Consider the following 22,860-nt stretch of genomic DNA (forward strand, 5'->3'; position numbering starts at 1 on the left):
CAGGCTGGCAGCTCTGGCTGCTCCATGCAGGCTGGCAGCACCTTGCAGACTGGCAGCTCTGGCTGCTCCATGCAGACTGGCGGCTCTGGCTGCTCCGGCTGCTCCATGCAGACTGACAGCTCTGGCTGCTCCATGCAGACTGACAGCTCAGGCTGCTCCATGCAGACTGACAGCTCAGGCTGCTCCATGCAGACTGACAGCTCCTTGCAGACTGACAGCTCTGGCTGCTCCATGCAGGCTGGCAGCTCTGGCTTCTCCATGCAGGCTGGCAGCTCTGGCTTCTCCATGCAGGCTGGCAGCTCTGGCTGCTCCCTGCAGGCTGGCAGCTCTGGCTGCGCTGAACAGGCGGGATACTCCGGCAGCGCAGGAGAGGAGAGAGGCTCTGGCTGCGCTGAACAGGCGGGAGACTCCAGCAGCGCTGTAGAGGAGAAAGGCTCTGGCAGCGCTGAACAGACGGGAGGCTCCGGCAGCGCCGGAGAGGAGAAAGGCTCCGGCAGCGCTGGAGAGGCGAGGCGCACTGTAGTCCTGATGCGTGGTGCTGGTACTGGTCGTACTGAACCGAGAACACGCACAGGAAGCCTGGTGCGGGGAGCTGCTACCGGAGGGCTGGAGTGTGGAGGTGGCACAGGATGTGCTAGACCGTGAAGGCGTACTGGAGATCTTGAGAGCAGTGCTGGCACAGGACGTGCAAGGCTAGGGATGTGCACAGGAGGCCTGGTGCGTGAGGCTGGCACCAACTTCACCAGCCGACTAACACGCACCTCAGGACGAGTATGGGGCGCTAACTCAGGTGCCATCAAATCCCCAACACGTTCCGTTGGGCGAATTCCATGCAAAAAGCACCAACACAGCAACTCCCTCATTTCTCTCTCCTCCAATTTCCCCATTAACTCCTTCACAGTCTCTGCTTCGCTCACCTCCAACACCGGCTCTGGTTCTGGTCTCCTCCTTGGCTCCTCACGATAAACAGGGAGAGTTGGCTCAGGTCTGACTCCTGACTCTGCCACACTCTCCCTGAGCCTCCCCCCAATACATTTTTGGGGCTGATTCTCAGGCTACCGTCCGCGCCGCCGAGTTTGCTTCGCCAACTCCATTCTCCGATAACCTTCCGCGCACTGCTCCATCGAATCCCAGGCGGGCTCCGGCACATTCCCTGGGTCGACCGCCCACCGGTCTATCTCCTCCCAAGAAGTATAGTCCATACTGTCCTTCTTTTTGGGCTGCTCCTGTTGCCTCTTCTCCTGCTGCACCTTTGGGCGGCTACACTCCCCTGGTTTAGCCCAGGGTCCTCTCCCGTCGAGGATTTCCTCCCATGTCCAGAAATCCTTATTCCGTATCTCCTCTTTGGGCTGCTCCTGCCTGTTGATACTCTGCTTGGTCCGTTGGTGGTGGGTGATTCTGTAACGGTTTTCTAGGTGTGGTGAAGGAGAGTCGGACCAAAACGCAGCGTGTAGATTGCGATCCATGTTTAATCAAAACAAACGTAACACGAATCAAATACAATACACTACAAAACAATAAACGTAACGAAAACCGAAAACAGCCTATACTTGTGTCAACTAACACAGCGACAGGACCAAAGACACTAAGGACAATCACCCACGACAAACTCAAAGAATATGGCTGCCTAAATATGGTTCCCAATCAGAGACAACGATAAACACCTGCCTCTGATTGAGAACCACTCCAGACAGCCATAGACTTTGCTAGATAACCCCACTAGCTACAATCCCAATACAATACACACCAAAACCCCAAGACAAAACACACCACAATACAAAAACTCCATGCCACACCCTGGCCTGACCCAATACATGAAGAAAAACACAAAATACTTAGACCAGGGCGTGACACCATGAGTTGTTAATCATGAGACATACCCCTAAACCTCTGTGTTTCCTGGAGAATTCCTGCTTCCTGTTCGCATGATGTAAGGAGAACCCCGCTGGCTGTATGGATGGGGACATTATATCCGGAGAGAGCCATGAATCTGTAAAACCGAGTATGTTACAGTCCCTTTATGTCTCTCTGGAAGGAGATCCTCACCCTGAGCTTGTCTATTTTATTTTCCTGAACGTTAGAGTGTAACACGGAACCCAAACCGGCTGCGCGCGTGCGCCATCGTGCATACATTTATTTTGTCCCCCCACACAAAATGCAATCAAGATACGCAGATTAAGATATCAAAACAAACACTGATCCAATTTAATCGATTTGGGGACAGGTCGAAAAGCATTAAACATTTATAGCTAGTTTCCTTGCACTTTCTAGCTAGTTTGTCCTATTTAGCTAATTTGCTGTTGCTAGCTAATTTGTCCTGGGATATATACATTGAGTTGTTATTTTACCTGAAATGCACAAGGTCCTCTACTCCACCAATTAATCCACACATAAAAAGGTCAACCGAATCATTTCTAGTCATCTCTCTTCCTTCCAGGCTTTTTCTTCTTTTGACTTTATGTTGCGATTGGCAACTTTCATAAGTTAGGTGCATTAACGCCACTGACCTCGTTCGTATTTCAGTCACCCACGTAGGTATAACCAATGAGGAGATGGCACGTGGGTACCTGCATCTATAAACCAATGAGGAGATGGGAGAGGCAGGACTTGCAGCGCGATCGGCATCAGAAATGGAACCGATTTTAGCCCTTGGCAACGCAGATGCTTGTTGGCGCGCGCAAGCAATAATTGAATAACATAGATTTCTACATTTTATTTTGCAGCACACGCGACGAGAGCGCTGTGGTCAGCCTTGTAATATACACGTTAGCATTGGATAGTTTGCTCTTCACCTGAGTCTGACTAGAACCCCACTTCTTCTCCGGCGTTTATGTTTTTGTGTTGCAACGGGATGAGTGGGGCTGCCAACTGCCTTGGGATGTTCAAAGAAAGTGTCCAGTTCAGGGAAGTTGAATTTCTGGTGAGATCTAATATCCCAAAGTTATTTTTGGCTATAGGTAATAATACTAGAAACGTAGTGTAAGAAATAACTGTCCCATCTGGCCAGAGAAAACAAAGTGGTCACGTTATGTATTTATAGCCTAAGCCAATTTATTTAGAAAAACTTTTTTTCTCATTGCAGCCCCCCAAAAAACATTCTGCAACTTCTTAATCACTGTCATAACTCACACAGAGATCGACTTTAAAGGTCCAGTGCAGTGAAAAACAAGATTTTTCTGTGTTTAGATATATATTTCCACACTATGATGTTGGAATAATACATAATACTGTGCAATTGTGAAAATGATGCTAATATCCTTTTAGTGTAAGACTGACTGAGTTTTGGCCTGCTTGGTATCATCACCACACCAGTAAATTAGTTAATAAACCAATAAGAAGAGAGTTCTAAACCTCTCTGCAAATAACAGCTGTTTTTTCCCACTCTGACCATTCCAAGGCAGTCCTAGCAACATTCTTACTTGAGAAATTGCTATTTGCTAAGAAGTTGCCACTTTCAAAGAGTGGGACACTAATCCAGACACTTGTAAGAAATACCACTACGCCCTCCAATGAATCATCAAACAGGCAAAGCGTCAAGATTGAATCCTATTACACCGGCACTGACACTTGTTGGATGTGGCAGGGCTTGCAAACTATCACGGATTACAAAGGGAAACCCAGCCGCGAACTGACCAGTTATGTGAGCCTACCAGATGAGCGAAATACCGTCTATGTGCTTCGAGGCTAGCAAAACTGAACCATGTATGAGAGCACCGGCTGTTCCGGACAACTGTGTGGTCACGCTCTCCGTAGCCTATGTGAGTAGAACCTGTAAACAGGTTAACATTCACAAGGCCGCAGAGCCAAACTGATTACCAGGACGCATACTCAGAGAATACGCTGACCAGCTGGCAAGTGTCTTTACTGACATTCAACCGCTCCCTGACCCAGTCTGTAATACCAACATGTTTCAAGCAGACAACCATTGTCCCTGTGCCCAAGAACACCAATGTAACCTGGCTAAATTATTATCGGCCCTTAGCACTCATCTGTGGCTATGAAGTGCTTTGAAAGGCTGGTCATGGCTCACAATACCATCATCTCATACAACCTGGAGGCACTCAATTCCCATACCGACCCAACAGATCCACAGATGACGCAATCTCAATCGCACTCCACACTGCACTGCTTTTAAACCCACCCCTCTGCTACTCTGTTCATCCCACCTATCTCCATAAACCGCTCTCTTCTGATTTCCATGTCATATATTTTTCAACTGTGCTGTGATGTTTCACATAAATTCTGAACCTGTCTAATCGCATAGTATCTACAGATTGTAATTTAAAGATACGTGTTTTATTATACTGTTGATTGATTGACAATGGTTTTCCAAATCTTCCAACAGTGCTATTACGGTTAATTTTAGAAAAATGTTGTGATTTGTCAGCCATTCCTGAACCTGTTACGAGAAACAATATTTAATTGTTAGCCAGAAATGTTTTGCTATTGAGATAAAAACGGCTGCATTGGACCTTGTTTAAGTTCTGAAAGGCACTTCCCAGTGGCCAGTCAGCAGTATTTGTTTGGTTTCCCGAAGATTATTGTCACTTGCCCAAAAAATGGGAAACAGTTGTTTACATGCAGAAATGCCATAACTTGTCGTTCTCTTGATTAAACATATTTTTTTACTGGCCTGCTACATCGGATGTGTAACTTTTGCAGAGTGTGAGAAGCTCCTATTCATTTCAATGAAACCTTGGCGTGAGTGCGCCAGCTCCAAGAGATGAGTGCACTGCTAGAGCTTAAAATTACGCTCTTTGTTCTATTTTCAAGATTTTTGACACACCGCTCACACCTGACAGTACCTATTAACTAGCACTTGTATTCCGTCTCACCACGCTAGCCTTATCCTTGTGTGGGTGCTAGCAAGCATGCTAGGTACTGCTAGGTGTCAACAGCCAATCCAGTAGGGGTTGGAAGCTATAGAGAGCAAAGACTGGTCAGTTGTGCCGGGATGTCAGAGTATTTGCATAAAGTTCAGCTTTCCCCAATTTTGGTCCCACCCTGTTAATGTCCCTTGCCCATGATCGCATGCATCCCCCTATGATCCCACCGCCCACTTCACTTCTTCTATTGAAAATGAATAGCTTTCCGTAGTGTCATCGCCCACATCCTCTTCAGTTAATACATACGGTGAGAGCAATAGGATAAAGTGGCTTGCACTCTGCTTGCCCTGACCAAAAGTTACGCTTCCAGTGTAGCAGGTAAACAAAATATACTGCTTCTGTGACGCCCCAGTATAGTGCCTTCAGACAGCATTCATACCCCTTGACGGATTTCCACATTTTGTTGTGTTACAGCCTGAATTAAAAAAATAAATGATGTTTTAAGACATTTTTGCAAATGTATTGAAAATGTAATACAGAAATATCTCACACCACTTAGTCAATACTTTGTAGAAGCACCTTTGGCAGCAATTACAGCTGTGAGTCTTTCTGGGTCAGTATCTAAGAGCTTTCCACACCTGGATTGTGCAACATTTGCCCATTTATTATTTTCAACATTCTTCAAGCTCTGTCAAATTTGTTGTTGATCATTGTTAGACAAAAATTTTCAGGTCTTGCCATAGATTTTCAAGTAGATTTAATTCAAAACTGTAACTCGGCCATTCAGGAACATTCCCTGTCTTCTTGGTAAGCAACTCCAGTGTAGATTTGGCCTTGTGTTTTAGGTTATTTTTCTGCTGAATGGTGAATTCATATCCCAGTGTCTGGTGGAAAGCAGACTGAACCAGGTTTTCCTCTAGGATTTTATTCTTTAACGATTACAAGCATATCCATAACATGATGCAGACATCACTATGCTTGAAAATATGGAAAGTGGTACTCCGTGACGTGTTGGATTAGCTCCATACATAACTCTTCGTATTCAGGAGATAAAGTTAATTTCTTTACCACGTTTTTAGCAGTTTTACTTTAGTGCCTGTTTTGGAATATATTTGATTCGGTACAGGCTTCCTTCTTTTCAGTCAGTCATTTAGGTTAGTATTGTGGAGTAACTACAATGTTGCACCATCCTCAGTTTTCTCCTATCACAGCCATTCAACTCTAACTGTTTTAAAGTCACCATTGGCCTCATGGTGAAATCCCTGAGCGGGTTCCTTCCTCTCCGGCAACCGAGTTAGGAAGGATGCCTGTATCTTTGTAATGACTGGGTGTATTGATACACCATCCAATGTGTAATTAGTAGCTTCACTATGCTCAAATGTATATTCAATGTTGTCTTTTTTTTACCCATCTACCAATAGGTGCCATCCTCCCTGGTCTTTGTGGTTGAATCTGTGTTTGAAATTCACTGCTAGATTGAGGGACCTTTACAGATAATTGTATGTGTTAGGCACAGAGATGAGGTAGTCATTCAAAAAAATCATGTTAAACACTAATATTGTACACAGGGTGAGAATGTAGACTTGCTACAACAGAGGGGTTGAATACTTATTGACTCAAGACATTTCAGCTTTTAATTTTGAATGAATTTGTAAAACATTGTATAAACATAATTCCTCTTTGACATTATGGGGTATTGGGTGTAGGCCAGCGACACAATCTCACTTTAATACATTTTAGATTCAGGCTCTAACCCAACAAAATGTGAAAAAAGTCAAGCAGTGTGAATACTTTCTGAAGGCCCTGTAGCTATGTTAGGCTGCTGGAATTAAAAGTAGTCCTTGTGTGTAGAGTTGTTTAACTTTGTATAGTTTGCAAGCATTGGATTTTGTTCGACATGCTTTTTAAATTGAAGAATCTGAGAGTCAGCATCATTCTGTTATCTTGGAATCGCCCTATGTAATATACTTATCACATTCCGTGCACCACCATAAAATACTAGATATTGAGAGAATAATGTTCTTCCTCTCATTTCGGTTGCTGACCCCTGGTTTGCAACATGGGGCTGAGGGAACATAGACATGGTCCCGTTTAAGGCTGGCGTACTGGAATTCCTTGCATTTTTGTTTTCAGTTTTTTTTTAACTTGCCCGACTGCTCAGTTCACTCACCCCAGGAAATAAGGCAACCCTTAAGGTCCCTGCTACAACTAGGTTCTGGAGTGCACAGACTCTGCCCACAAGCTATTCTTTTCCAACCCAATCTTTACTCTACACTTCCGCTTTACTTCCCAGCATAGGAAATGGCAATCTGATGTAACTGAATGTAAAGTTGCTATGCAATTGTATCCAATGTTATACTTTATGTGCCTTGTAAAGTGCAAACAGGAAATGTGTAATTGAGTTCACTTATTCCTTCTTGTTCACAGGACTTTTTTCAAAGAGCTTGAAAATTGCATGGAGAGGCCAGAGTTGGTGGGGACTTGCTTTTTGAAAAGGGTGAGTTCCTTGTGTTTAATGTCATTTGGAAACTGAAGGCCGTTACTGTGTTGTTACGGTGTGTTGCAGTGCGAAGTCTCTGTGTGTGTCTCTCTCCAGAAAGAAGAGCTGCAGATCTATGAGAAATACTGTCAGAACAAGCCCCGATCAGAGGCACTGTGGAGACAGTGTGGTGACGGCCTGTTTTTCCAGGTGACTCCCCTTCCCTATGTGTCTCAGTGTTAACATGGTTATGATATAGTATTCCACTATATAATGGTGTCAGTTTGCATTAAGCAACATGTCATTGGACAAACTTACATGTTCTGTTTGGATGACTGAAATTATAACATGATTGCAACTAGAAACATTCTGTGATGTTTGTTACTGCAGGAGTGTCAGAAGAAGCTGGACCACAAACTCTCCCTGGATGCATATTTACTCAAGCCTGTGCAGAGGATCACCAAGTACCAGCTGATGCTCAAGGCAAGTTTATCACAGTCAAATCTCTCACCTTAGCACCATACAATCAAGCCTTCTACATCAACACACAGATAACAGATACTATACTCAAACTTGATCCTTGGACGAACATGCAGAACACTTCATTCAGTCCTAATCTGATTGGAAGTCTCAAGTATATGTATTTGTCATGCCTAGTGCACCTTGATATCTTGCAGGAAAACCAACCACACAGATAGGTCAGTACCTGTAGCCATGTTGCTGAAAAGACACAGCTGAATGGATATTGAATAGTATAAGTTGCTGTTGGTTTTAGAGCGGTTTCTTTGCAGTAGCCTGTGTGGTTAGAAAGACTTCATTCTGAGACTTGGTCTGTTGTTAGTGTAGGACTAAGCCAAACACTGAAAGATACATTATTTATCCAACTTCACTTTGTCCCTACCGGCTCTGTTCCCCTTCTAGGAGATGCTGAAATGCAGTAAGAATCAGGAGGGTACTGCTGAGTTGGAGGAGGCCCTGGCCACCATGCTGGACATCATCAAGTCTGTCAATGACTCCATGCATCAGATCGCCATAACAGGATTTGAGGTCAGTATGACTGGGCTGGGGTTTAAGGGTTTGAAAAATCAGTTTGATACCTATCTTAGAGTGGATCTGCTGGGCTGTGGGAAAGTTATAGGAAACCCTGCCGTAAATGAGTTTGACTAATCGGGCGGAGAGAGACTGTCATAGCTAGGCTGTATAGATGTATAGAGGGTGTACTGTGTGGGTGTGGGACTGATGGCCTCTGTGTCTCTCTCACCCCCCAGGGAAACCTTAGTGAGCTGGGGAAGCTTCTGATGCAGGGCTCGTTCAACGTGTGGACGGACCACAAGAAGGGCCACAGCAAGGTGAAGGACCTGGCTCGCTTCAAGCCCATGCAGAGGCACCTGTTCCTCTACAACAAGATGCTGCTCTTCTGTAAGAAGCGGGAGGAGACCACGGACGAGAAGCCATCCCCCTCCTATAGCTTCAAGCACTCACTAAAGGTGAGGTCGGTTGGTGGGGTCAGTTCTTTTTGGACAAACATAACCTGTGTGTATATACAAACATCTCCTTTTGTGTATTTGCTTGCCTGTAGGGCCGTACTGCCCACTATCCTACACTAAGTTCCCCCGCCTCAAATGGAAACTTCACAGTGGCTCTCTCAGACCCCTGAGAACCTTGGTATTCACTGTCACTCCCCATATTTCAATTCAAGCTTATCTAGACACATGAAAAATCAAGGCAGTAAACAGGGCCCTACGATGACAGGAACCTTTCATCACTGGGATCCTGGAACAACCATATGTTTTCTTGAGGAAACCTTTGAACTTGTTTTCTGCTCCCACTCGCTGGCTAGTGTGCATGTAACCAACTCAATGAATAGTGCTACTCATCGCTCAATAGAAGTGAAAAGACACGTTTCAGCTTGTAAAGAAAAAGCTGTAGCAGTTCACATTGGAAGAATACAAGGGCATCCTAGTGTGAATCAGCGGTGTAAATGTCAAATATAAAGCCGTCCTGTTTAATAACCACAGCCTTGCCTTTGTTTCAGATGAGTGCCGTGGGAATCACAGAAAATGTCAAAGGAGACATTAAGAAGTTTGAGGTCTGGTATAACGGCAGAGAGGAAGTCTATATTATTCAGGTACATGTCCATATAGTTTCTGTGTAAAAAAAAACAACTTCCAAAACATATCCATTGTTCCCATTTGATATTAACAGTTATAGTCTAAAGAATTCTAAATACATACTATATAAACTTGATAAAACGGTGATTCAGCAACATCCTTTACTAAGTAGCATACAGTGCTTTTGGAAAGTATTCAGACTCCTTCCCTTTTTCCACATTTTGTTACGTAAAGCCTTATTCTAAAATGGATTAAATTCTCATCGATCTACACACAATAAGGACAAAGCGAAAACAGGTTTTTGAAAATTTTGCGAATTTATTGTAAAATAAAAAACAGATACCTTATTTACATAAGTATTCAGACCGTTTGCTATTAGACTCAAAATAAATTGAGCTTAGGTGCATCCTGTTTCCACTGATTATCATTGAGATGTTTCTACTACTTAATTGGAGTCCAACTGTGGTAAATTCAATTGATTGGACATGATTTGGAAAGGCACACACCTGTCCATATAAGATCCCACACTTGACAGTGCATGTCCGAGCAAAAGCCATACCATGAGGTTGAAGGAATTGTCCATAGAGCTCCGAGACAGGATTGTGACGAGGCACAGATCTTGGTAAGGGTACTAAAAAATGTCTGCAGCATTGAAGGTCCCCAAGAACACAGTGGCCTCCGTCATTCTTAAATGGAAAAAGTTTAGAACCATCAAGACTCTTCCTAGAGCTGGCCGCCCGGCCAAACTGAGCAGTTGGGGGCCATGGTCAGGGAGGTGACCAATAACCCAATGGTCACTCTGACAGACATCCAGAGTTAATCGTTGGAGATGAGAACCTTCCAGAAGGACAACCATCTATGCAGCACTCCACCAATCAGGCATTTTCGGTAGATTGGCCAGATGGATGCCACTCCTAGTAAAAGGCACATGACAGACCACTTGGAGTTTGCCAAAAGGCACCTAAAGGACTCCGACCATGAGAAACAAGATTCTCTGGTCTGATGAAACCAAACCCTTTGACCACTGGGTGGCAGTGTTGCCCTATGAAGAGTAGCCACCCACAGACATCATTCTCACAGAAACATCCATTGTCTGGTGTGAGACAGGCTGTAGAGTGAAACCTCAGGGTGTTTATATATATATTATATATATATATATATATATATATATATATATATATATATATATATATATATATATATGTGTATAACTGTGTGTTTGTGTGTCTCCACAGGCTCCCTCCATGGATGTGAAGAACATGTGGGTGTCAGAGATCCGAAAAGTTCTGACGGGCCAGCTCGAAGCTTGCAGAGGTATACAGTGTGTGGGGGTTTTCTCTAGGCATATTCAAACCACCATCTCTCTCATACAGCACTAGACATCTGAACACAGCCCTGAACCCTCTCAGAATGCTGATGTGAATGTTAAGCAGTGGGAAGGGGGGGTTATTCAGTGTTGGAGGAGAGATGATTTAGAGGTAGGGGAGGGAGGTGGACAACTGTTTGTGAACACATACCTGACCCTGACGGTACAGTCCACTCACTCACATACACACACACACACACACACACACACACACACCCTCCAGCAGTATGCATCAATCGCCGACTGTTCCGCTCTGAAGCTCCTGACAGTCAGGAAAACGACCCTCTGCTCTGTCTACACTCGGCTGGACTGACAAGCTGTGTGTATGAGAGAGAGAGAGGATGTGTGTGTGTGAGGGGACTGAGTAATGACATAGCAGCCCTCATATGAAGCAGAGTGAGAGAAAGATGCTCTGGCCTGCTGGAGGGTTGGAGGTGATTTACGCCTGTCTCGGCTGGCGAGCAGGGGGAGGGCAGCACGTAGCAGAAAAGAGCGGCACACAAGATAAGCCACTGTGTGAGGTATTAAAAAGCCCGGCGATGTGGGGTTTGTGTAATAGCAGGACAAGGCCAGTATACAGACCATCCAGCTCCAGCAATGGCTTGTACTGAGGATACCGGCTGCAGCTGTTTGATTTGATGACTCCCCTGGGCCTTGGCAGTTAACTGTCCTGTCCTCCTGTTAAAGGTCCAATGCAGCCATTTTTCTTTCAATATCAAATCATTTCTGGGTAACAATTAAGTACTTTACTGTGATTTTTCTTTCCAATAAAACTTGTCAAAAAGAAACAAAAATAGCTTCTTAGCAAAGAACAATTTCGCAAGCAAGAATTTTGATAGGACTGTCTGTGAGTGGTCTGAGTGGGGAGGGGAATACTGAAAATGAGCTATTATTGGCAGAGAGTTTTGGAACTATTTTTCTTATTGGTCTATTAAATAATGTACTGCCTGCCTTGGTGATGTCACCAGGCAGGCCAAAACTCCATCCCACCAGAAGAGGCTGAAATTCCAGGCAGTCTTTTCAAACAGCTCTTACACTAAAAGGGCATTATCATAATTTTCACAATTTCACAGCATTATTCCAACCTCGTAGTGTGGAAATGTATATAAAAAACAGGATAATCACATTTTTGACTGCACTGTGCCTTTAAAGACACGGATTAGTGGCTTCCATTCTGTCTGCACCACTGTTTTGGTCTATGGCTTCAGGTCTGACTGCGATGTTTTGGTCCACGGACTCTCCTGTGGCTTATGTGACTCCTGGGATTTCTCCTGTTTTATCGCATGGCATTGAAACACATAGGCTTATCAGCCTGCTTTTGACTGCAGGTTTCTCACACAGTCCTACACACAGTGTGACATGCACAATCATGCAAACAACAAATACATGTGCGCACACACACACACACTTGCATACCTAAGATCTCACCCAACAAATTCACCTCACTGACCTTTTTATGTCAATTTAACCTAAACTAATATCCCTGTCATTCCATTGAAAGTAAATCTACGTTCTATTCCAATGCCATTTTCTTTTCTCCATTCACAGAGGCTAGTCAACTACATCAGAAGATCACTGAGAATGTGTATCATGCTCCCATGAGGTAGAGTACTCCGTCTCTCAACGTTTTCATCATGTCGTGTGATTGAATGGCGGCACCGCACAGATGCTCTTAAGGATAGTGAATGTAACGCTTCTACAGTGGCTGTGTGATTGACTGTCCTATATCTCTCCTCTCCTCCACTCAGAAACATGCGCAAAATGGCCCTGAGGCAGTCGGACTCGTCTAGCCCGGAGACAGGCTTCAGGAGGAGCAACCCCAGCCCCAACATGAGACAGAAACGAGGTGAGATGTCACACAGCCGCAGCCAGCCCCGCCAGGCTCCCGGCCCTGCCAAACCAGCTCCGCTGACTGGAAACAAAAGGCAGCAACTTCCATGTACAAATCATCCCATAATGGCATTATGAAAGACACCACACTGATGGCACAATTAGCTGGAATGTTTTATCTGGGCTCTAACTATTACTGGCTCCAACTCTTTCTGTCTCGGCATCAGCCCAAGCCAACCCCTCACCACCACTTCCCTCTGATCGCTCACTACATACACTATACTGGCAGATGAGGATGAGGTAATGGGTAAGATTTCACGCTGTGTAGAGGCCGGCAGCAGAGCGCTGCTGCATCACAGTGCGAGGGAGCTGGGCTAATGGTATTCTTCCAGCGAGTGGGTGGTGGTGGTTAGAAGAGGAGAGTTGCTCTTTGACTCTGGATGTGGTCAGTGGCTGGACGTCCCTGGCTCTAGAAGTAAGTGGATCTGACAGGTGCTTAGTCCTGGGTGCATGAGGCCCTTTATTACCCCCCACCACAGAGTCACAGAGAAAATCTATGAAATCTCTCCCATTCTCCTCTGTGGGAAAGGAATATTACAGAAGCTAGTTGAGCAATGGTGTTTTTCAGTACCAACCTTATACTAAAATGTCTACATTATTCATGTAGTTACACAACCGCAGTACAGTACGGTTTTGACTACAATAAGTTTTGAACTGTGGTCTGGTGGGTCTTTTTAGTTTTGACCCATATGTAACTGATGCCAACCATTTCCCTGATTGGGACTGTTTCCTTTTTGGTCAGAAGGACCGATTCCAGAGGTCATGACCCCAAATACTGTAGTCCCACTAGTACACCTCCCACTATTCCTCCCCAGTCATCTGGGGTTAGTCTGACTAGCTGTTAGATTCTGCCAACGGTACGATATATACCACGCTCAGATAGTCTGATGAAAGGCTTTCCCATTCTTTTCTTTTTTTTTTTAAATGTTCCACCCCGCTTTTCTCCCCAATTTCGTGGTATCCAATTGTCTCATCACTGCAACTCGGAAGAGGCGAAGGTAGAGAGTCGTGCATCCTTCCGAAACACAACACAGCCAAGCCGCAAGCTGCTTCTTGACACAACGCCCACTTAACCTGGAAGCCAGCCGCACCAATGTGTCGGAGGAAACACCGTACACCTGGCGAGGCATCAGTGTGCACTGTGCCTGGCCTGCCACAGGCAGTGGTAGCTTAGTCAGTCTATTGTATTCTCTCTCATAGTTGTCCAAAAGCTCTGATTTATTTTCTAATCTCAAGATCTCCAGAAGGCCAGAGTAACCTCAGAGGACAGAAGCAGCAGCTGCGTTGACATCTCTCTTTTTGGCAGCTTTGACAGAGGTGTGAGAAGAGATGAACCTGGAAGTTGTGATTATTCTGTGTTCTCACAATCAGAAGGTGATAATTATGTACATGATAATATGGACATTTTGAGCAGTCCTCCAGGGCAGGTAGTTCAAGTGTCCTTGAAATCACACACTCTCCAAGACAAGCTGTCCATTTTGAAAAAGTGTAAAACTGTCTTCTAGTTTTGGCATTGGCAGGTGTCTAAATCCTTATACCGTTGCAGTTCCAGCATGATTGTGGAGGACTCTTCTCTTCCTAATGCAGGTTGTGTTGATGGAACATAGAGGGGTAAATCATGGATCAGGTTTGTCCATATGGTGAAAGTCTCCAGGAAATTCCATGGCAAACGTATTATGCATCTCAGAGCTCTGTCAGCATTGTGATTAGACCAGAGAGAGACCCGTTTAGTGGAGATGAGAAAGATCTAGAATAAAGCCATCATTAAGGACCATCTGTCTCCAACATAATCTTACAAACATAATTTTTTACAACCTTGTCAGCACTCTTCAAACTTGTGACAATTTGAATATATTTTCAGAAATAGGTTTAGGTTGATCTACCCCTGATCTTTGAATCAGTTTTCATGCGGACTCAAGTGTGGGTGGTTGAATAGGGGTCTCCATAATGTCCAGGATTGTCATGGTATCCATTACTCTTACAAAGTCGTCCCTCAGGCTTTCTCTCTACCCTCTGCTTCTGCTTTCTCCTTTACCGTTTTCCTCTCCCTTTCCCTCCCTAGCTGAGGCTTCTGCCACTAATAGCCCTGACCACAATGCTGCTCTCGCTAGAAAGCGCTTCACCTTGCAGGGCCTCTCCAATAGAAGGTCTCTTCCCTCAGGTAAAGAAGCCATGACATCTCCGCTGACCTGCTCACCTGTCCTTATCACCACCCTGTCCTCATCCCCTCTTTGAAGAGGTCCCACTCATTGTGTTGTATACAACTTCACCTACTCTCATTCATTCTCTTTGTTAGTCATTATCCTTAGCCTGCTACTCTCTATGTCCTCGTGCCGCAGGCAGTGCTGCTAATACACACTGGTGTTTTCGCTTAGAGCAGAGAACTAGTGTATGTAAATTATGTCAGGCGGAGTCAGAGGAAGGCACAAAAAATTGTCAGACTCCAGCAACCTAAGCCATAGACTGTCCTCTCTGCTACCGCACGGCAACTCTGGAACCAACAGGACCTTAAACAGCTTCTACCCCCAAGCCATGAGACTGCTCAACAAGATTGCTAAATAGCTAATCAAGTGGTTACCCAGACTACCTGCATTTACCCTTTTTTTGCACTGACTATGCACACACACTAGACTCTACCCACACACTCGCACATACTTACACCGACAACCCAACACACACATGCAGACATTACATACTCCCACATACACATATGCACACACATGCATACCGATAACACACACACACCACATATGCTCCTGCTCCACATACGCTGCTGCTACAGATCAATCTATTATCTCTCCTGTTACCTAGTCACTTTATCCCTATATATATACTCAGTGGCCAGGTTATTAGATACACCCATCTAGTACCGGGTCGGACCCTCCTTTGCCTCCAGAACAGACTGAATTCTTTGGGGAATGGAAACATTGCTCAATTGGTATCAAGGGACCTAATGTGTGCCAGGAAAATATTCCCCACACTATTATACCGCCGCCACGAGCCTGTACTGTTGACACCAAGCAGGATGGGGCCATAGACTCATGCTGCTTACATCAAATCAGCATGACCCAACAGGAACTGGAATTTGTCGGACCCTTCCTCAATTGTCCAGTGTTGGTGATCGCCTGCCCACTGGAGCTGCTTCTTCTTGTTTTTAGCTGATAGGAGTGGAACCCTATGTGGTCATCTGTTGCAATAGCCCATCCGTGACAAGGACCGACGAGTTGTGCGTTCTGAAATGCCGTTCTGCATACCACATGCCATTATTTGCTTGTTTATGGCCCGCCTGTTAGCTTGCACGATTCTTGCCATTCTCCTTCGACCTCTCATCAACGAGCTGTTTTCGCCCACAGGAATTCCGCTCACTGGATGTTTTTTGTTTTTCGACTCAGTACTGGTACTCACTGTATATAGCCATAGTATATAGTTATTAGTTATATGGTTATTTTTCTTGTTATTGTTATTCACTGTGTATTTATTTCTTGTCATTATTTTTTTATTTTGTATCTTTTAACTCTGCATTGTTGGGGATTGTTGAACCCGTCAGTAAGCATTTCACCCTTAGTCTACACCTGTAGTTTACGAAGCATGTGACAGATAACATTTCATTTGATTAGAATTTTCCAAATACTAGTATGTCTTGAGAACAAAGGGATTTCACATTTTCAAGACTATGGAACAACCTTGGCATCCAGGCAATGAAAATGCATGAAGGCTAAATTCGCAGACAGGTAGCCTTAGTAAATGTCAGCCTGTAATGCTTTTGACATTCAAAAGTGTATTAACATTTTTTTAAGAGGATGGTTTGATTCAAGGTTCTTCTCCACAGAATACATCCTTAATAACAATACTGATAGCCTGATTAGCTACATCTGATTATATTTTACAACAAACATTAGATTTCTTTTAGTTAAACAAACCAATTGAACAGGGAGAGATTTATTTTATTATTATTTACTTACCACTTTGGTGCTATTACAGGGGTCTTGTGGTTTGTAAGTGGGCAATAACATTACTGTCCATAATATGTCGTCATTTGTATGGTGATAATCTAATACTGTGTAGTTGGCTACATTCATGATGCAGAGCAGGCTAGCTGAAGAGAAATGGACACTGAGGGGGTGATGTTTTTGTACTTATTGGCCCGCCGAGGTAATGCCTCGCTGTGAACTTGAGTTGTCGATAGATTTCATCTTGTTACCATACCCCACCCCACCCATACCCCACCCATCCTAAATGATATCATGACCGCCATCGATAAAATACAGTAGGAGCAGCCGTCTTCATCGACCTGGCCAAGGTTTTTGACTCAGTCACTGCATTCTTATCGGCAGACTCAACAGCCTTGGTTTCTCTAATGACTGCCTCGCCTGGTTCACTAACTACTTCTCAGATAGAGTTCAGTGTGTCAAATCGGAGGGCCTGTTGTCGAGACCTCTGGCAGTCTCTATGGGGGTGCCACAGGATTAAATTCTCGGGCCGACTCTTTTCTCTGTATATATCAATGATGTCGCTCTTGCTGCGGGTGATTCTTTGATCCACCTCTACGCAGACGACACCATTCTGTATACATCTGGCCCTTCTTTGTTAACAAACCTCCAAACGAGCTTCAACGCCATACAACACTCCTTGCGTGGCCTCCAATTGCTCTTAAATGAAAGTAAAACTAAATGCATGCTCTTCAACCGATCGCTACCCCTCCCACCCGACTAGCATCACTACTCTGGACGGTTCCGACTTAGAATATGTCGACAACTATAAATACCTAGGTGTCTGGCTAGACTGTAAACTCTCCTTCCAGACTCATATTAAGCATCTCTAATCCCAAGTTAAATCTAGAATTGGCTTCCTATTCCCTAACAAAGCCTCCTTCACTCATGCTGCCAAACATACCCTCGTAAAACTGACTATCCTACCGATCCTTGACTTTGGCGATGTCATTTACAAAATAGCTTCCAACACTCTACTCAGCAAATTGGATGCAGTCTATCACAGTGCCATCCATTTTATCACCAAAGCCCCATATACTACCCACCACTGCGACCTGTATGCTCTCGTTGGCTGGTCCTCGCTACATATTCGGCACCAAACCCACTGGCTCCAGGTCATCTATAAGTCTTTGCTAGGTAAAGCTCTGCCTTATCTCAGCTCACTGCTCACTATAGCAACACCCACCCGTAGCTCGTGCTCCAGCAGGTATATTTCACTGGTCATCCCCAAAGCCAACACCTCCTTTGGCTGCCTTTCCTTCCAGTTCTCTGCTGCCGATGACTGGAACGAATTGCAAAAATCACTGAAGTTGGAGACTTATATTTCCCTCACTAACTTTAAGCATCAGCTGTCAGAGCAGCTTACCGATCACTGCAGCTGTAAACAGCCCATCTGTAAATAGCCCGTCCAACCAACTACCTACTTTATCCCTATATTTGTTATTGTTTTTGTGCTCTTTTGCACACCAGTATTTCTACTTGCGCATCCTCATCTGCACATATATCACTCCAGTGTAAATTGCTAAATTGTAATTACTTCGCCACTATTGGCCTATGTATTGCCTTACCTCCTTACCACTAGCGGTTCTGGGGGGGAGCCAGTGCCCCTGTGACAACAATTTTGCAACCCCTTGTGGCCCCCCTAAATGTGGTGTATCTCATTTTTGCTGTCGTTCTTTTTTTTTTACATCCTTTATTAGACAGTGGCAATGCGGAACATGATATTTTGCCTGCTAATGCAATGCAGTGAAGAAAATGATATGACAACAATAACGTCTAATGTAACTGGCCCCTCCTATCAGTACAACTGGCCCCAGTTTGGCCCCCCCCAGTCGAAATGGTCTAGAACCTCCACTGCTCCTTACTTCATCTGCTCACACTGTATACAGATTTCTCTATTGTGTTATTGACTGTATGTTTGTTTATTCCATGTGTAACTCTGTGTTGTTGTTTTTGTAGCACTGCTTTGCTTTATCTTGGCCAGGTCACAGTTGTAAATGAGAACTTGTTCTCAACTGGCCTACCTGGTTAAATAAAGGTGAAATAAAAAAATCGACAAAATAATTGGTTTCTAATATGCGCCTGTGAGGATGCCGCCACCCGCCCGCAATGTCCACGATTTGTCTTCATCTTCCTGCACTTCCTCGTGTCTCCTCTATTCATTGCATGTTTCTCAGTCCCACAGTCAACCGCCTGCCTGTTTGAACTCACTAATTTGATACAACTAAGAGAAATTAATCATCTTGAAGGGATAGCGTGCCATTTTGGCAATTAAGTCTCTGCGTGCTGTTTTGAAGGAAGTTGAAGGTCTGGAGCCATTGCTAACTATCATTAACGCAATGACTGGAAGTCTAAAGGAACAGCTAGCATGCTTCTACTTCCTTCAAACTGCATGAAGAGACACAAAAATACACTCCATGAGGTAATCTGACTCTGGGTAAGTAGAAAAAAGGGCTTAATTGCTAAAATGTCACACTATACATTTAAGCTGGACAGTGTTTAGTGAGGAATCAACAGTGACAGTTATCACCAAGTATTGTATCAAATCAGAAGTCAATCCAGAGAAAAGGCAGGAATCCTCAAAGCAATATGCTCATTTAACCTTGCCATTAAAATGCTTCTCTGTGCCTTCCTGTGCCATCCATCCCTCTCTCCCTCCCTCATATTCTTCTGCCCAGCTAATTGCTAACCCTGCCCTGCCTTTCACAGCCGATCCTCCATCTAAGGTGACAGATGTCACGCGCCGCTTCTCTTTAGCCTCCTCTATCAGTGTCTCCGCCACCAGACGCACAAAAGGTACCTGATTGCCTGGGGTCTTTCGCTTTCTTTTTATCTCTCCTTCCGTCGCCATCAAACTTTTGAAAGTGTCTGAGAGCAGGTACAGACCGGTTAGTGAGGGGGCTCTTTGAGAGAGAGAGAGAGAGAGAGGGAAGGGAGAGAGAGCTAGAGATGTAGAGAGTAGGAGTCAGCTAAGGTAATGAGAATAAAACATTTTTTATTGACAAGTCCTACCCATTTATGAATCTCATGATATTGATGAGATGATGAATGATGAGATGATGTCTTTCTCAGAAATGAAACAAAAAGGAAAATTTTTTGTTGTTGAGAAACCATAGTAATCAAATGTAAATTTTGATAAGCTGACATTTGGAATGTGGGGTGACATTCAGAGCTGCAAAGCATGTGCAATTGTTGTGGAATTTAGATGAGAACTTAATTTTGCCAATATTTCCCTCCTTTCTTCTTCCTAATTAATCAAGTATTTCAATAATTTATGAGCAATGAAAACTGAGAATGTACAATAAAATGGATTTTACTTGACTGTCTCAATAAATCTAATTTTCCACTAACGCTTCCACTATGCATTCATTGCCCCTGACAGGTCCTCCTTCAACTCATGTTAAAAAGACCAAAAGACATGAGATAAAGAGTGATCCAACACCATTCGGTTATGAAGGTAGCTATAGCTATAGCAGTATGCTGTGGATCTGTGCATGTTCAGCCGTCTTTGTTAATGAGGACGGCTTTGCATTTTGGTGAGGTGTGTGTGTGCGCGTGCATGTGTGCTGGCATGCGTGTCTGTGTTCATGTGTGGGTGTGTGTTTTGCCTGCTCCGTTGTGATTCAATGTGATGCACGGTATATGTATTAGTTTGGCACAAAAAGTGCTGACCAAGATGACTTCACATTAGCAGTGCCATGTTGTTGGTAATGAGTCAGTGTGGCTGTGGAGCGATGATGGCTCCTTCATTTATTTCTGAATGCGTATATCAATTTCCTGCAATGTGATGTAAAATGGCATCCCAGTGGTCTGTAAAGAGCTAATTTCCTCCCAGATACATTACGCAGTGCTATCCCTGCTGCGAGCAGATACAAAGGCACCACAAGCACTGATTCAGCTGTGCCTAGGTCCACTTCTCAACCAGGTAATCTACTGATGGAAAGTCACGCTATGACCTATTTATCTTTTCTCATTTTGCTGGTTTTGGTTAAACATTTTTTGTCTTTTTTTGCCACTGAGTGTCTTGTTGTATGTGACATCTTTTCGATTGGTTTCTTGCATTGTGTTTTTTGTTGTTGATATTTCCAACTTCTTCATACCTTCTTTGACTGTCAGAATAAATGTTTCAGAATGTTCAATGCTTATGTGTAAAGGGTACATTTGCAAAGCAGTGGATGTGTAATGCCATGTCTTAAAACGAACATGTTCACTTATTCTAGTCAACTGAAGGGTTAACAGGACCTTGTCTTCTTTCTGTGTGCTCTTTTTCTCTAGGCTGGACCCAACGGTGTTTGCCTTCAATGGACACAGAGGACTTTGAAACCATCCATTCGAGTGCAGAGGAGCTCTCCAACTCTTCGGATGGTGAGGACCAGTCCAGTAATAAAAATGTAAGTAATGTTGAATAAATCCTGACAGGTAACTTCATCCCCTCCATCTTGTTGCTCCTCTTAAATCCTTTCAAATCCCGGGAAATAAATCCTCTCTGCTTAATTATTTCCCACCATCACCCATCTTGTTAACGCGGGCTGACGACTTGACATTTAAAAGACAAAATAGCCTAGTGTGGGTCTCCCCAGAGCCTCCGGATTTCTCCTTCCATTACAATCTTTCTGATGTATGAGAGCCGGAGATCTGTTTTAATGTAGGGCCTGCTTCACAACTCTACCACACTGAGAATAATGCTCCCTGAGTCCAACATGAGACTGACAGATGGACATGCTGTACACACACATAGAATAGATGGGTGGAGACAGACACACGTCACATGACACACACACAAGTTACACACCATCACATGCAAAGACAAACCACAACTACAAGGATAGGGCATCTCCTCTAAATCACCCTCCTGCTCCATTCTCTCCCTGCTCTTAGGGGGACAATGATCGCTTCCGTGTCCAGTTGACGTACGAGTCGAGGACAGCGCAGGACCTGTCTCTGGAGTCAGGAGATTTAGTACAGTTCCTGGATGAGGCAGAGAATGGCCACTGGTGAGTGATGGTTGCACCCACCTTCTCTATCCATTGAACACTATGAGAGTCCCAGAGAGAAACCAATTCTCCTGCCGTAGTAAGAGGGACCCAACTCAACAGGATAAAGCACAATCATATTAGTCATTGTTCCTGCACTGTATTCACACACTGCCCATCTCTATCTCTTCTCTGATTTAAAACTGTGTTTGTAAAAATGTATAACCTATAACAATGCTGTTCCCTTGGGACTAACAGTTATTGCTGTGTAGTTTTATATTAAAAATGTATTAATTGTAAAATTATTTCAATGAGGCATTCAGGATATTAAAGCATAAATGTTGAGTAGATCTGTATATCACAGTGGAAATTAAAACACAATGCCTAAATGAATAATATATCCGTCTGTTCGATTCATCCCACCACTATGAGGAGTGGTTATTACCTTCTCACAGTAATAGCCTCCAGAATCCATTGCAAGCCAGGGTGGATGAGAGAGGGATTGTGGTATCACATGAGCTTTCGCAGTGCATTTTGGGGTGACTAATACTCCATTAGATTAAAGCTGCACTTAAAAATGCTTTGAATATGCTCATATTTCATCACCTCATGCATATTTCATATTTTAAAACCATCTCCCATCATTTGCATCTTTGGGTTCTGGCACTAAAACTTCTCACACATCCCTCTCCTCTCCTTTTCAGCAGTCATTTAAATGAATAATTTTTTTTTTTTTTCATAGATGGAAGTCAACATGTACTGTACAGAAGTTTTTAAAAATCTGCACAACTCTCTTTGTGTATGATAGTTCTGACTAACTGAAATCTGGTCCACCATTTGCATTGATGTTAGCACAGTGCTCCCAGGAGCGGGTGCACCTGTCTGTCCATGCCACGGATAAGGTGTCAGCTTCACACCTAGCATCCACACGTAGGCTTCAGTACGTCCCCAGCCTACTCACTGTTGACAGCATATTTACAAATGCTGTCAACAGGAACTTTGCAAGAACAAGAATGTCTCCTTTTGTGACCATTTTGATTTCCTGTGGGAGCAACCAGCACTCTGTAAAAGAGAGAGGATTCACCCTAACCGCAGGGGTTCCAAGATTATCTCCAGCAACATTGCAAACTGTTTTAGAGACTGACAGCCAGGGTATATTAATGCTCCAGTCCTCTCTGTGGTAATCAACAACAGAGGACATGGAAAGCAAATCACCTCCTGTAGAA

The 22,860-nt window shown here is 44.1% G+C and overlaps 1 protein-coding gene across 6 annotated transcripts in view; it reads left to right on the forward strand.

Annotated features, from left to right (window-relative positions):
- LOC115108446 (guanine nucleotide exchange factor DBS-like) overlaps positions 1-22,860 on the forward strand; it is a 131,473-nt gene that overhangs the window by 102,263 nt on the left and 6,350 nt on the right. For 5 of the 6 annotated variants that reach the window (XM_029632783.2, XM_065009062.1, XM_065009065.1 and 2 more), the window contains exons 18-30: positions 7,254-7,323; positions 7,423-7,515; positions 7,696-7,788; positions 8,227-8,352; positions 8,574-8,792; positions 9,341-9,433; positions 10,652-10,730; positions 12,331-12,385; positions 12,531-12,628; positions 20,044-20,118; positions 20,497-20,586; positions 20,937-21,052; positions 21,540-21,655. In XM_029632783.2, coding sequence (XP_029488643.2) covers positions 7,254-7,323; positions 7,423-7,515; positions 7,696-7,788; positions 8,227-8,352; positions 8,574-8,792; positions 9,341-9,433; positions 10,652-10,730; positions 12,331-12,385; positions 12,531-12,628; positions 20,044-20,118; positions 20,497-20,586; positions 20,937-21,052; positions 21,540-21,655 — 1,323 coding nt within the window. The remainder of the gene's footprint in view (positions 1-7,253; positions 7,324-7,422; positions 7,516-7,695; positions 7,789-8,226; positions 8,353-8,573; positions 8,793-9,340; positions 9,434-10,651; positions 10,731-12,330; positions 12,386-12,530; positions 12,629-20,043; positions 20,119-20,496; positions 20,587-20,936; positions 21,053-21,539; positions 21,656-22,860) is intronic. The other variant, XM_029632785.2, reaches the window with a different exon arrangement.

The sequence above is a fragment of the Oncorhynchus nerka genome, linkage group LG24 (assembly GCF_034236695.1).
Source record: "Oncorhynchus nerka isolate Pitt River linkage group LG24, Oner_Uvic_2.0, whole genome shotgun sequence".
Lineage (NCBI taxonomy): Eukaryota > Metazoa > Chordata > Actinopteri > Salmoniformes > Salmonidae > Oncorhynchus > Oncorhynchus nerka.